This window comes from Phalaenopsis equestris, unplaced genomic scaffold, assembly GCF_001263595.1.
Source record: "Phalaenopsis equestris unplaced genomic scaffold, ASM126359v1 Scaffold236175, whole genome shotgun sequence".
Lineage (NCBI taxonomy): Eukaryota > Viridiplantae > Streptophyta > Magnoliopsida > Asparagales > Orchidaceae > Phalaenopsis > Phalaenopsis equestris.
In genome coordinates this window covers 15396-30615 of record NW_018254015.1, presented here as the reverse complement: position 1 = coordinate 30615, position 15220 = coordinate 15396, and the positions used below count along the sequence as shown (strand labels likewise).

The 15220-nt window shown below is 34.5% G+C and overlaps 1 protein-coding gene across 1 annotated transcript; it reads left to right on the top strand.

Annotated features, from left to right (window-relative positions):
• The first annotated feature begins 2113 nt into the window (after positions 1-2113).
• LOC110039275 lies at positions 2114-11357 on the top strand. Its single transcript, XM_020744283.1, has 6 exons — positions 2114-2315; positions 2404-2621; positions 8243-8438; positions 9108-9193; positions 9552-9643; positions 10657-11357. Exons 1-6 carry the CDS (start codon positions 2163-2165, stop codon positions 10920-10922), a joined length of 1011 nt encoding a protein of 336 aa, XP_020599942.1. The 5' UTR covers positions 2114-2162; the 3' UTR covers positions 10923-11357.
• Positions 11358-15220: the final 3863 nt, after the last annotated feature.

Sequence of the window (15220 nt, the reverse complement as noted above, 5' to 3'; positions counted from 1 at the left end):
CTTTTGGTATGGACCCAACACTTTCTTGGTATCGAGACTATTCCACTTGTTCAACAATCTGAGCTGGCTACTGACCTTAGGGATCGGATGTTGGTGGATTAGGTTGTGGTAAAGGTTGTGTTTTCCCTTCAAGCACCACGTGGGATAATTTTGTAATTTGACCCGCTATCCCATCATAGAGTTCTTGAATTTGTTGTTGCACGAATTCTCGGATGACTCCACGTTAGGGGCTTCTCCTTGTTTTGGTCCTTCGTCTTTATGCACTCTTCTTCCTGTTGAAAGCAGGATTCTATGAGCACCGCACCTTTAAAGATTTTGAATCCTAAAATGCCATGTGGATCACGCCCAAGGAATAAAGCGTGAGGAATGAGAGTAAGAGAAGAATACATCAGAAGTAATACTTAGTTTCTAGGAAATTGTTCAATAGTTCTTTTTCGTGAAAATAATCCTCATATTTTTAAGTCATAGGAAAAGTATGATAAATTATATGATTGTCCCCTAATTAATAAGAACGTTACGGTCATTTATGAATCATTACACATTTATATATTTGTAACTAATGTAGACACACTTTGACCTTGTAATCACTGTTGGCGACGTTCCATATTTGTAACCGTATTTGATATTGTTTTACATTTGTAACAGTTTGGTCTGATCACCTAGTATTTGTTCGGTCGACCAAGAGTATCGGCCGACCGAAGAATTCACAATATCCCTTTCCAAAGAAATTCGTTGCGAAGGCTCATCGTCCTTGAGAAGGTATGTTCCTTCATGCTAAGGGTATTTTACCGTAATCTGGTAGGCGGCCTTCCTTCATTCAATTAGCTTGTGTAAAAGGAATCTCCTTTGGGCAGATATTGATATTTCTAATACTAGACCTTGGTTGAGTAGTTATTGATGTGTTCACGCAATATGTCTTGGTTCGATCAGATTTTCGTTCAATCAGTCTGCTTGTGTAAAAGGAATCTCCTTTGGGCAGATATTGATATTTCTAATACTAGACGTTGGTTGAGTAGTTATTGATGTGTTCACGCAATATTTCTTGGTTCGATCAGATTTTCGTTCAATCAGTCTGAGATTCGACTGACTGGTGTAAAAATGAATATTAGTGCTTCTACTGCTTTACTAGAGAGATACATAGATTTCATCGAGATTTATGCAGTCATATTATTGATGTACATATATAATTTCTTTATTTCGTATTAAATTGAGTTGAAGACAATTGAACAAAAGCTTTTTTCGTGTTCTGCTCATTTACTTGACAAATAATTCGAACTTGAGTTACTTAACCAGACGAAGTGAGCTTTTTAACAACTCTACATGAATGATATTGTTAATTATGTATTAACTATTTAGTAATTTTTTGATATTAAATACAATAATATGATTTGTGTGGGAGTGTATGTGTGTGTATAAAAAAAATATTACATCAGAAGTTCTGATATAAAACTGTATCAGGACTCCAATCACAATATGTCACGTGACCATTGAATAAAAAAAAACTAAATAATTTAATATATGATGGGACCGGACCGTATAAGTAATGTATTGTGATTGAAGTGCTGATATTATTTTATATGATGTTTTTTTTGTGTGTGTATGCTCGTGGAAAAGTATTTTAAAAAATCCAATTAGGCCCCACCTCTTCAATTCACCGTAATTCATGATGGGGTTTTCTGCGATAGAAAGTTGATGGATATACTAAAATGCAAAACAAAAATGTCAGGAGCTTCAACTGAAAAGACGAAACCGGCTCGGGAGGCGGAGAAACGGAATGCCCCGCAACCGGTACTTCCAGATCGAAATAAGGACAGCACACTCTCGTCACCAACGTCGAAACCCTAAACTCCGACGGGCCGATCGTCGCCGTAATCTCCTCAGTTCAACCATCTAAGAACTGGCAGAAAAGTCCCGGCGAATTACCGTTAACTCCCCTCGTCTTCCTCTCTCACATCCTCTGCTTCCAGCAATGGTTGGTTCGTCGGCCCGCGCTCACGGTGTCGACCGTTTTTACAATCCCCCTCCCATACGTCGTCAGCTCGAGCAACAGCAGAGGCAGCAACGCGAACTCCAGAACCACCGGCCGCGCCCGGGCCAACCACAGGGGGGCGCCGGCAGCTGGGCCGAAGCATCGTCCTTCGCAACCGCCGCAGGAAACGGTGATGAATAATTGTTCAGATTCAGATGTCTCGTCCTCCAAGGCTTCGGTGTCTTCTTCCAACTCTACAGCTGCCTCCACAGAACCACCAACTGGAAATTTGGATCGTTTTCTCCAGTCGACAACTCCGATCGTCCCTGCTTCGTACTTTCGCAAGGTTTGGAAGTGGTATTTGGAATTGCAATTAAATTTGTCATCCTATCTTTTTTATGATTTGTCGAGTTGAGGTTTTGATCTACGATCAGATGACCATGAGGGGGTGGAGGAGTCGCAACGTTATGGAGCCTCAGCATCCGTATTTCACCCTTGGGGATCTGTGGGATTCGTTTAAGGAGTGGAGCGCTTATGGCGCTGGAGTGCCGTTGGTGTTGAACGAGAGCGACTCGGTTGTGCAGTACTATGTGCCGTACCTCTCGGCTATTCAACTGTTCGTTAATCCATCGAAGCCGTCATTGATATTGAGGTATGGCTTAGCTTCCAACGAAGCTATCTCGTTGTTTCTATTTTCTTGGGCATTTATCACTTTGTTCGCTCCTCAATCCTCTTCAACATTTATGCATTTCGTACTGTTAGTGATGGGTAGTTCTTTTAATCCAACATGATTATATCGGCCTATTGCTTCTGGCATTTCACTTAGCATAATATTTTTCCTGAATGACCATTTCTGCTTATTTTGTTTCCTTGTGTTCCGCCAACAGTTTGATATTTCATCATCTCTATTTCTTGTTCTGTTTCTTGGGTTCCTTAACAAAAGATAGTGTTGGATTGGGAATCTTGTGAACGATTAACTGTGTTGAGATTGCCAGCATGTGCTAATCCTGTTTTGCTGATTCTTATTCCATGGAGGAATTAATGCAGAAAAAAATAGGTTCAAAAAAGAGGGAGGATAGCGGCCCTCAATACATTTCAAATTCGCCATTCATTTTATAACATGACAGGGAGACAATATAGCATGCATGATGTACTGGGATGTGTGTTCAAATCAACCTTTCTCTGCAACTTTCAGTGATTTGTGTGCTTAACTTGCTGGTGCATGCACAAACTGTTTCATACACTCCTCTTTCATGAAAGGTAGAAGATTCAAGCACGGGGCCGTAGTTTCTTTTCTTAAAAAAAGAATAAAAACTAGTAGGGAAAACTGCTAGTGTGCTAATGACACCCTAAGAGGCATGGCATCAAACTGATTAAACTCTTCTTTGCTTGATATTGTTGGTAGCAAGGTAGAATTTGCTCAAATTGTCAATTTTTTATATTCTTTTTCATTGATTTGGATATAAATTTTGAAAAATTACATTGATTTTGAAGATGTAATTTGGTTTCATGATACAAAGATTCATAGGGGATGCATTTTTTTTTGTTTAGACACTAACGGAGGAGTCTAATGAGTAAAAATGGTTTTCATTGTTTGGAGAAAGCATATGATTGTTTACTTAAAAAATTGATGTTGTGTTTATTGAAGAATAAAAGTCCATGTTCAAATTCTGTCGAAATAATTAAAATTATGCATGACAAAGCGCTAATGAGTATTAGTGATCATTCAGTGACTTAGTTGTTTAATTTATAATGTAATCACATCAATCATTAAGAATGAGTTCATCTCTTTTTATTCCAATTAGTACTGATGATATTCAAAATGAGGTGTCTTGAAGTTGTGCATTTTGCAAATGACAATTCTAATTGTGATATATCTGTTTGAACAATAAAGAAATTGTTTAGAAGTTGGATGACTTAGGATTAGTAGAATAAAGATAAACATAAGATATGCAATTTTTGTGCTTGTGATCTTAATAGTTATCACTTAATACAAATATTTATATTTGTTAAGTGCCTTAGGTGCATTGTGTGATAAGAGGCTATCTAGTAGATTTATGATCATTTAGTGACTAAAGTGTTTTAATTATAGTGCAATCGCATCAAGTATTAAGATTGAGTTCATCTTCTTTGATGTTGATTATTATTGTGGATAGTCAAAATGAGGTGTCTTTATGTTATGCATTTTACAAATGAAAATTCTAATTGTGATATGTCAGTTAAAAAAATTAAAATTTTGAACAATAGAGAAATTATTTATATGTTGGATGGCTCAGGATTGATAAAACAAAAATTAAACATAATATATACAATTTTAGTGATTGTGATGTTAATAATTATCAGTTAATACAAATAGTTATAGTAGTTAAGTACTTCAGGTGCATTATACAATAAGAGGCTATCAGCTGGAATTATAGGTAAATTTAATAAATTTTTAAATAGGCCAATAATTATGTATGGTTACAAGAGTTGGGATTAAAAAGATGATGATAAGTAAGATGAACATGATGAAAAAGAGAATGAACATGGATGCATGACAAAATCAGACGAATTAATCATCTAATGATTATATTAGACGCACAGTTGGTGTAGCATCCCTTGAAGATAAGGTAGTTGAAAATAAATTTAAGTCTCACGGGATAGAAATTTACCCATTAAATTCATAGATAAAGTTGATGTTTAAGTATTACTAAGGAAAATCACGTATATAATTTTTTTATGTGATTTGTGAGCAATATGCTATGAATGACAGGGAAATAAACATTCATAAGGCCAATCCCAAATGGTTATGGCTAATGATGATTTTTTTCTGTTATATTTTGCCGAAGATATGGTGTATAAAATAAAATTATCATACTCTCAGTAGTGGAACTAGGGGGAGGTTCTCTGCCCTCTTAAGTTTATGTATAAAATGAAATTTTTTCTTATGAATTATCAATTTTTTTCCTGTGCTGGTCATTTGGATCTCATACTGTGTATTATGATCGTGCTCACCTTATACTAACTCATACGTACATTATTTTTGGCTTAACATCATTTGTTGGTCATATGCTTGCTCATTAGTTGACTTCCTTCGTTTTCTTCTTGCTATTATCTCTTTCTTGGCTCTGGATGGCACGACTATAAAATAAGAAAGGACTATTTACATACATATTACTTAGTTCCATGTATTTACATATCTAAGACCTAAACTTTGATTATTACATGTCACATTAACTATGCATAAAAAGGTGTATTTCACTTTTTAAAAGTTAAAATGGTGGTATTTTTTTTGTGATATGTGATATGAAAGATTTGGGTGTTATAAATGTAAATTGTAAAATTTAGGTGTTAGATATGTAAATATATAAAAATTGAGCGATATGTATTTAAATGCCCCAATAAGAAATAGCTCTCGCTTATCTTGTTGTCTTACCTTGATTGTACCAAGCACCAAGGAATGATACTTCTATACCAACTTGATCTGGAAACTATCCTTTTAGTTGAGTTTTTCTTGTTGTCGATAGATTTCTCTTTCTGATTTTGAGCTTTACTTAGTTGGGCTATCGTAGGATTTGGCAGCTTCAAATGATAAAATAGAGTATTGCCTTCCTGTTTGCCCAGCACTTGAATGGGCAGTTACAGCAGAAACAAAATTAAATCCTTATTAAGCAAACTCCATATAGCAGTTACAGCAGAAACAAAATTAAATCCTTATTAAGCAAACTCCATATAAACAGGGAATCATATATTCAAAATACAAATTAGATAACCTGAATCTACAACATACTTTCAACAATTTTGTCTTAATTATAAATTTAAAATTACAACGGAAGCTTATCCAGAAAGTTTAAATTTTCAAACTAATAGTTATCCTATTGTAATCTAAATTTTAATCCAAGGATCCAACTTCCATGGCCTTAATCTCCTTCATAAGGTGTCTTATGGACGATTCCATTATACCTATTATGGAATCATGGTATCTTATCTCATCAGCTTTATTTGAGAACCTGGTCATATGGATCAGATTGACTATCTCATTCTTCGTATCCTAAAGCTTTAAGCAATTGATTTACATACATATCACACAATTCTTATGTCTTTACATATCCAACACCCAACGTTTGATATTTATATTTATAACACTTTTATGCCATAAGCATATGCAAAAGGAGATGTTTTCATTTTTAAAAAGTTATCAATAATGGTATTTTTTATATAATATTGAAGATTTGAGTGTTATGTATGTAAATATGTATGTAAATATGAAAGATGAAATTTTAGGTGTTAGATATCTGAATATAAGAGAATTGTGTGGTATTTATGTACATGCGCCTTAAGCAATTCACACTTATCATGTTTAGAAATGAGATTATGATTGTTAGACACAAATTTTCATGACTTGCTTTACTGTGAAGATCTTTGAATATATTTAACAAATAATCCTTAATCATTCCTCTTATAATCTTAAAGAAGTTAGTAGTAAAGCCAGCAGCCCCCCATGGTTTATTTGATCCCAAAGAGAATCGAAAGCTTTCAACTTTTCAGCATTATCATGGGGATAAAGCTTCAAGAAGTCAATATACTACTTGGAATGATCCTTTTTTCCAAAATATCTTTGTAATTTTTTTTGAAATAAGGGGGGCACATGATGCCTGGATTGGATAGCTTCTTCTTTAAAACTTAATGGAATATTTACATACATACTTCTCAATTCTTATGTATTATGTACATATCTAATGCCCAAATTTCAATTTTTCCATGCATACCACCTTACCTATGCGTGAGAAGTCGCATTTCACTTTTTAAAGGTTAAAATGGTGGTTTTTTTTGTGTTATGAATGATTTAGGTGGTATAAATGTAAAAAATCAAAGTTTAGGTATTAGATAAGTAAATACATTGGAATTGAGTGTTATGTATGTAAATGCTCCAAACTTAATTTGGTGAATAAATTTGAATTTTCTTCACCTAATAGTCACCTTGTGAACAGTGGAAGTGTTGTTGTGTCATTCCCAATGCCATTAGAAGGCATTTGGTGCCAATATGCTTCCTCTTTAATTTCTTGTGAAGCCATTTTTTACTCGTTCATATGCTTATAAGTCATCTAAACAATAATTATCTTTTTTAGCTTTTTGTTTTTTGCGGCATTTATATACATATCACTCAATTCTTATGTAATTATATTTTTAACACCTAAGCTTTGAAAACTTGCTTTTTACATTTATACCACCCCAATCTTTCATATCACATAAAAAGTACCGCAATTTTAACTTTTAAAAAGTGAAATACACATTTTCATGCATAGGTATAGTGGTGTATATGTAAAAATTGAAGTTTAGATGTTAGATATGTAAGTACATAGGAATTAAGTGGTATCATTTTATGTCAATAAGATGCATTCTACCCAGAAGATCCTCTTTGTTAGACGTAATCCCTTTTCTCAGTAAGTTATAGTTTCATGACCGTTACAGAAGTACATTGTATTATAAATGAGCTGAAATGGACCTTCATTGATGGCCATCCAATGAAAATCACAAATTTGGGCTAACTCCAGTTTAAAATGGACTTTTAAAAGCCTAATTTATTTTGCTTAAACAGGCTTGGACGACACATTTGATACCCGCCGTTCTGTTATAGAACCCTTTTGTGTCTTATCAACTGCAAAATTGAGTTTGGGGCATTTAGGTACGCACCACTTAATTCCTATGTATTTACATATCTAATACCTAAGCTTCAACAAATTTTCCTATGTATTTACATATCTAACACCTAAGCTTCAACAAATTTGACAAATTTTCCACCTTATCTATGCATGAACAGGTGTATTTCACTTTTTAAAATTTAAAATTGTTCTATTTTGATTGAATATGAAATAATTGGTTGTTATAAATGTAAAAAGTAGAGCTTAGGTGTTAGATATGCACATACATAATAATTGGGCCGTATCATGGTATACATGTAAATGTTCTTATTGAATTTTATTCTGTATTCTAATGTATTCATATAGCACTCAATTCTAATGTATTTACATATCTTACACCTACACATTCATATTTATACACATAACACTAAATCTTTAATATCACATAAAAATAGCACTATTACCAATTTTTAAAAGTGGAATATACACATTTTCATATATAGGTTTAAAGCACTAAAGTGATATGTGTGCAAATATGAAAGTTTAGGTGTGAGATATGTAAATACATAAGAATTGTCTGCTTGATATGTAAATTTCCCTAAACTTAACTGTCAGTGGCGCATGTGGTGTCAACTGTCTTTCTTATCCTAAGGCGAGCTGGTGACGAAAGTGATGGGGAACCTTACCTGGATACAAGTAGCGAAGGTAGCAGCGAGAGCGAAGGGACGAGGCGGCTTGTGAGGGATGGACAGTCCGTTGGAAGTGTAAACAGCAGTTCTTCAGTCCTTCCAGTATTCGAGTATTTGGAGAGAGATCCACCTCATGGTCGGGAACCTCTTGCTGATAAGGTAAATCATCTGACATAATCTATCATACTTATGAAGAGGGGTATAAGTGAGACGAGCCGGCTTGTGAGACAAGCTTATCAAGCTTTGAACTCGAGCTTGAGCTTAGTTTGACTCAACTCGAGAGTTCATTAAGTCCGCTCGATTACATTATTTAATTTATTAATTAATCTTGATTTTCATGTAGTTAATGAAGTTTTTTCTAATCCATAAATTTCTTAAAAGGAAAATTTATATACGTAGCAGGCAATGCTTAAGTGTTTACATATCTCAAACCTAATCTTTCACATTTACATACATAACATTATGGTGCTTATAGTGTTATTTTTGATGTGATATTAAAGATTTTAGTGCTATGCTATCTATATAAATTTATGAAAGTTTTGGTGTATGTTATATAAATAAATAAAAATTGTGTACTATACATGTCAATGCCCCATTTTTAAAATACTTTTATCAAAATCAAGCTTTCGAGCCGAGCTCAAGCCAAGCATAATTGCCATGAGCCGGATTCAAGATCATGTTCCGAGCTTGAACTCAAGCCAACTATACATCTCACAAGTCAAGCTCAGTTTGAGTGAGGCTCGAGTTTGACTCATCTTGTTTAGATCCCTATTTGTAACCATTCTAAAATTTTACATAACAAGTATGTTTTACAATTTCTTACTACAGATTTCATCACTTGCGACTAAATTTCCTGATTTGAAGACATACAAAAGCTGCGATCTGCTTCCTTCAAGTTGGATGTCCGTCGCCTGGTACATATTTTGTCTCCTTTTTGTCAGTGAGGCTATGCTCCTCTGATACATTGAGGGCTTGTTTTGAATCACTTTTGTTTTTATTTTTAATTTTATTTTAAATATTTATTTTTTAATTTTTGTTTTCAAAAATCAACTAGTTGTTTTTTAAAAACATTCAAAACATCCAAACATTATTTTAAGTATTTTTAAAAACAACGGAACATATAATAACATGTCAAAATATTTTATATAAGTAAAAACATAAAAAAAACAAAATCAAAATTAAAAATCAAAAGAAAAATGAATAGTGATCCCAAAGGGCCCCTGAGCATTTCTTACTATGCAAAATTTATAAACTTGTTTGTTTTTATTGCAGGTATCCGATATATAGGATTCCTACAGGGCCTACATTGCAAGATTTGGATGCGTGTTTTCTGACCTTTCACTTGCTTTCGACTTCAGTAAAAAGTACGCATCATATTTTCCATGCAATCCTTGTAAAATGTTGTTCTTTTCTTCTGTTTTCTTCTGTTTTTTAGCTATGATTTTGAGTTCTTAAAAAAAAGGCAAGATTTACATACATACCACTTTAATCCTATGTATTTACATATCTTTAATAATGCGCGCGCACACACAAACACACCTTCTTACATAAGAACTTCTGTTTTTTAGCTATGATTTTGAGTTCTTAAAAAAAAGGCAAGATTTACATACATGCCACTTTAGTCCTATGTATTTACATAACACACACACACACATATCTTTAATAATACACACACACACACACACACACACACACACCTTCTTACATATGCATGAAAAGATGTATTTCACTTTTTAAAAATTAAAATGGTCATATTTTTTATGTGATTTGAAAGATTTGAGAGTTATAAATGTAAAAACAAAGTCTGATGTTAAATATGTAAATGCATATGAATTGGGTGGGTGGTATGTATGTAAATGCCCCAAAACAAAATATAGCACGCTGATAGGAAACCTTGTATCTGAAGAGTTGATGTTGTTTTTCACTTTGCTTCATCATGTACCATTCAGCAATCTTACTTTTCTTCCATAACTTGTCATGCCATGCACAAATATGGTGTCAAATCGATTATAATAGCCTTAGAGCAACATTTAAAAAAAAATGGGACATTTGTAGACATACTTCCCTTTTTTTAGGTATTTGCATATCTTACACAAACTTTACTGTTTACATTTATGCCACCCAAATATTTTATATCACGTAAAAAATATCACTATTTTGACTTTTAAAAAGTGAAACTGCACTTTTTCTTGTATAGATAAGATGGTTACGATGAGTTCTAAATTCATTGGATTTCTTTTGAGCTGATTGTAATATATATTTAGATTGATTACTCTTATATGACGGTAAAGATTCAAGTGGTTTACATGTCAAACATGAATGTTTAAGTGTTAGATATATAAGCCGACCCCGATTTACCTGCATGTTATGCGGTCAGGTGTTGGCAATTGGTATCCAGAACCTATGGGTCCATGCATCATCAAGAAAACAAACGGCAAGAACTTTGCCGGCGACCGGCTATCCATACCAATCTTTGGCCTTGCTTCATACAAGTTCCGAAGCTCCATATGGACTCCCAATGCCCTCCACGATTGTCAGCTGGCGACCTCGCTGCTCCAAACTGCAGACAATTGGCTCTACCTTCTCCAAGTAAACCATCCAGACTTCATGTTCTTCTGCCACTCCAACAAATTCAGGAGATGATTTTATAGATTTTTTTTTTTTTACAAATTTCTGTTTAATCTAAGAGAGTGGCCGATTTTCAATGTTTTGACGGCGATTATCTTGACTTGGACGCGGCAGTTTTTTTCGTTCGAAATAGGTTTGGCCGGCGAATTTTGCCCGGTGATGTCGGTTTCATGAGGACTGAAGAAGGAAGGCTGCTCTCTCTGACAGAGAACTAAGGTTAGTGACTAATAGAATTAATGGTAGGAGACTGATTTCTGTTGATGTGGTTGTGATAGCCACAGAGATGGATAGTTTTTTGTGATGATGATGAGTGCTCCAAAGGAGCAGGTATTTAGTGTATTAAAATTCTTCAAAAAAAAATGAAGGAAAAATATTATATTGTTGATATTTTGTGTTGTTTTTTGTTATTCACTTTGGGGCTGTTTGATTTGCCGAAAGAGGAATAGATTGTGATTGAAAGTGGTATATTTGAAATAGTTTGAAGTTATTTGATTTGGTGTGAAGTAAATACATGAGTTTATGTTTTTTGTATTGGTTTAAGGAAAAATTAAATCAATCTAAAATATATTCGGTGATGGCGGCGGCGGGGAATATAGAAGGGTTGCGGACAACATGCGCGGCGGCGGGCATTGGCTTCTATTTGAAGTGAATTTGAAGTGAATTTGAAAATTTGAAAAGTGAATGTGTATTATTTACCCCACCAATCCCATATATAAATTACATATCGTTTTATGTAATTATGATATGTAACTATATATGTAACACCTAAAATTTGATATTTATGCAAGTACATATCCTACACCTAAAATTTAATATTTATATTATATTATTTTGGTGTCATAGCCTATGCATACACCTAAAATTTGATATTTATGCAAGTACATATCCAACAGCTAAAATTTAATATTTATATTATATTGCTTTGGTGTCATAGCCTATGCAGGGAAAAGTGTATTAAAATAATAATAATAATAATAATAATAGCAGTGATAAAAATTTTAAATTATAAATGTATAAATAAAGAAGTTCAGGTGATAGAGATATAATTACTTAAGGATTATGTGGTAGCTATGTCAATGTCCCTCTAAAATTGGACTGATTATTTGCATATTAAACTTATTTTAAAATAAATTCATTTATTTAAAAATCTACTTAGAATATTTTTTTTCTCGTTTTTAGCGATCATAGGCATTCATGTAGGTTCTGTAAAATCTGAGAGTCAAAATAGGTTCCTAGGACTGACATTGTTCTCCCATGTAGAAGAGCTTCAAGCTATTTCTACTCCAACTCTTTTATGGTTCTCCTCTTGTGTGCATCTGGAGTTGATAAGACCAAGGATTAGCTTTTTAATAATATAAGGTCCTTCTTAGGCTGAGCTTAGTTTGCCATGTTGCAGGATCGACCTTACTTTAACTAAAGATTCTCGTGTCGAATGGTCTTCTCCTAGACATCTGAGTTAAGATATTTGGCTATCCTTCCCTTGGGTTTCTTTCCCATTCCTACTTATAGTTTCAAAGCTCCTCTACCAAATCTGAAGTTATTTCCATACTTATTTTATTCTTTCCCTTCTACAACAGTTGACCATGGTTGATAAGTGGTGGTCAACAGCTACAGAGGTCGGTGGTTATCATTGGGTCTTCAACACAAGTGTTAGGCACAATGAGCGTATTCAAACTATGAGATTTACTAAGGGTCTTTAGTGGCTGGTGGCGACTGGTGGTGACAGCTGGCGGTGGTTGACAACAGTTAACGGTTGGTGATCAATTGTGGTTGGTGGCTAAAATGGTCTGTGATTATCATTGAGTTTTTAATATAGATGTTTAGTCACAACAACCATATTCAGACTATGATGTTCGCAAATAGTGTTGTAAACGATGGGTGGAAGGCGACAGTCTTCAGTCGTCGATTGTGGCTGACGGTGGTTGGCAGTTATGGACGGCAGTGGTTATCATCAGGTCTTCAATACAGGTGTTAGATACAACGACCGTATTAGAATTACAATTTGCAGACAAGGGTCACTGGAGGCTAAGTATTACTTGGGTTTTTTTTCCTTCTTAGGACTTATCTTAAATATATAAAAAAAATATTAATTACATTTATGTTATGTATACATCATTTTTCAAAAATCTATTTTGAAACTATCGCATCCTTAACTTAGACCATACACATAATCAATCTTTTGATGCTTTTGTGCATACAAAACTTGCATATAATGGTATACATCATTTTTCAAAAATCTATTTTGAAACTATTGCATCCTTAACTTAGACCATACACATAGTCAATCTTTTGATGCTTTTGTGCATATAAAACTTGCATATAATGACACCTCCTAGAATTCTTGGATCCTTAAAATGAGGTCGGGGGTGGTGACCCCATCAAAACATACGCCATACTTTTACCCACACCTTGCATGCATTTAGATGTCATGACTAGGGTAATATGTGTTAGATGGTGTGCTAGGCTAGGACTAGGATGCTTATGTGTCTTTTTGATGTCTTGAATATTGTTCTCTGTAGGTTTGTGCCCTAGCCAAATATCTTTTTTGTGTGTTGCCCTTTCCGTGTTTACTAGGGTGTGAGACATGCCCACAAGTATATTAGGGGCGATCTTTTTTTAGAGAGTCATATCCAGTAGGGAGGAGCATAAATAAGTTAAATAACTATTTTTTGCATATGCTTACATATTTATCCTCCCACCGGGCATGGTTCATTATGTTGCATGTAGATGGCTTTTACACTAACCTAATTTTCGTGCAGGTCGAGTATTTCTTAAGATTTTGATATGTACTTTTTGGAGTCCTCTAGACTCGATCCTACATTAGAAATAAAGTACAGGCTTGAGTTCTAAGACGCCTGATGGGTGGAACTATGTGATGAGGACCAGGAGTTGCAGGTTCATGTCTCGTTCCTTAATTATAAATCTCTTTCATGTATTGTAATTAGGACCATGTGTGTAGATGCGGTGCCTGACCACTGTTTTTTTTTTTTTTGGGATCTGTTGCTGACCCATCGGTACCTTACCTTTCTATTATTTTATACTTTGCTTATTTGTTATTGCTCAGTGTAGATGCGGTGCCTGACCACTGTTTTTTTTTTTATTTTGGGATTTGTTGCTGACCCATCGGTACCTTACCTTTCTTTTATTTTATACTTTGCTTATTTGTTATTGCTCGACGTACATGATTTCTCATCTTTCTTTGCTTGTGGATTGTCTAGGAACCTTTCAAATACAATTTAGACTCTCTAAGGACCTAAAATTATAAATTTTATTTTGTACTTGTCTAACCACTTTTAAAATTTAGGTTTAAAATATCTCAACTTTTCAAATTTACTTTTACTTTCCTGCATGGTATTTAGGCTGGATATAATATGGGTTGCATTGCATGGCTATCGCTAAAGTCATATTTAAGTGGGTTTTGATGCTTAGGTTTTAGATAACTGCATCATATTACATGTCACGAGGAGAAGCCTCGGTGCTTCTTCAACCCAAATGACCAAGCATGAGATTTCTACTTAGGTGGTTGTCTAGCACGCTTAGGGTATTATAGGCTTTCCTGACCCAGACCGAGTAGTTGTACCTCTTTTCTTTTTCCACTCAAGTGGCCTCCTCGCCACTTTGGCGGTTATAAGTTTCATTTATACTTTCTACCTACAAAGGGTCATAGGATTTAGAGTTTCTTTCTCTTGACCTTAGGGCTATCGAGGTTCCCTTGGACGAAGCAATTACAGATTGCTGAAAATGGGACTTTGGTCGAGCTGGGTTGACTAACTTCATGATCAGGTAGACTTAGGGTCCTAATAACTTGAGATAATAGATTTGTAATATCCTGAACCGACTATCTCTACTCAATTAGTATTACTCTACCCTTCCTTGGCTTGCCTCCTTTTGAGCTCTATCTCTACTTTAACGCTTCATCGTTGTCATCTCATAGACCCCAATTACAGAAAGAATGTGGCCTGTTTGGGATACATTGATTCACCCTCTACCCTTACAGCCAGGTTAGGCTTAAAAGCATAGTGTCAACCCTATGATGTGACCTGATTATTTCATAGGTCTTTATTGTCAATAAGCCGCCATCTGTATGAGATTGTGAGAGACTCACTCTTTGTCTGTATGGCTCAACGTGATCTTTAAAAGCATAGAGATGCTTTTGTGAGATAATCAACCTTTGTGACACTCTTAACCAATCAACAATTAAATGTAGACATGATTCCTATAATCGAGAGTATGCTCAAGCATCCCCCAAGATGTAATTAACCAAATGGGCTACATCCATTTGAGAGTGCTCTTGATCCCATATCAAACACACA

What these genes read in the sequence shown, in the direction of transcription:
- LOC110039275 (XM_020744283.1), top strand. Translation starts at nt 2,163, where the DNA reads ATGAATAATTGTTCAGATTCAGATGTCTCGTCCTCCAAGGCTTCGGTG. An exon ending in AAGCCGTCATTGATATTGAG is followed by an intron (nt 2,622 to 8,242) that starts GTATGGCTTAGC and finishes TCTTATCCTAAG; the next exon opens with GCGAGCTGGTGACGAAAGTG. An exon ending in GCTTTCGACTTCAGTAAAAA is followed by an intron (nt 9,644 to 10,656) that starts GTACGCATCATA and finishes TTATGCGGTCAG; the next exon opens with GTGTTGGCAATTGGTATCCA.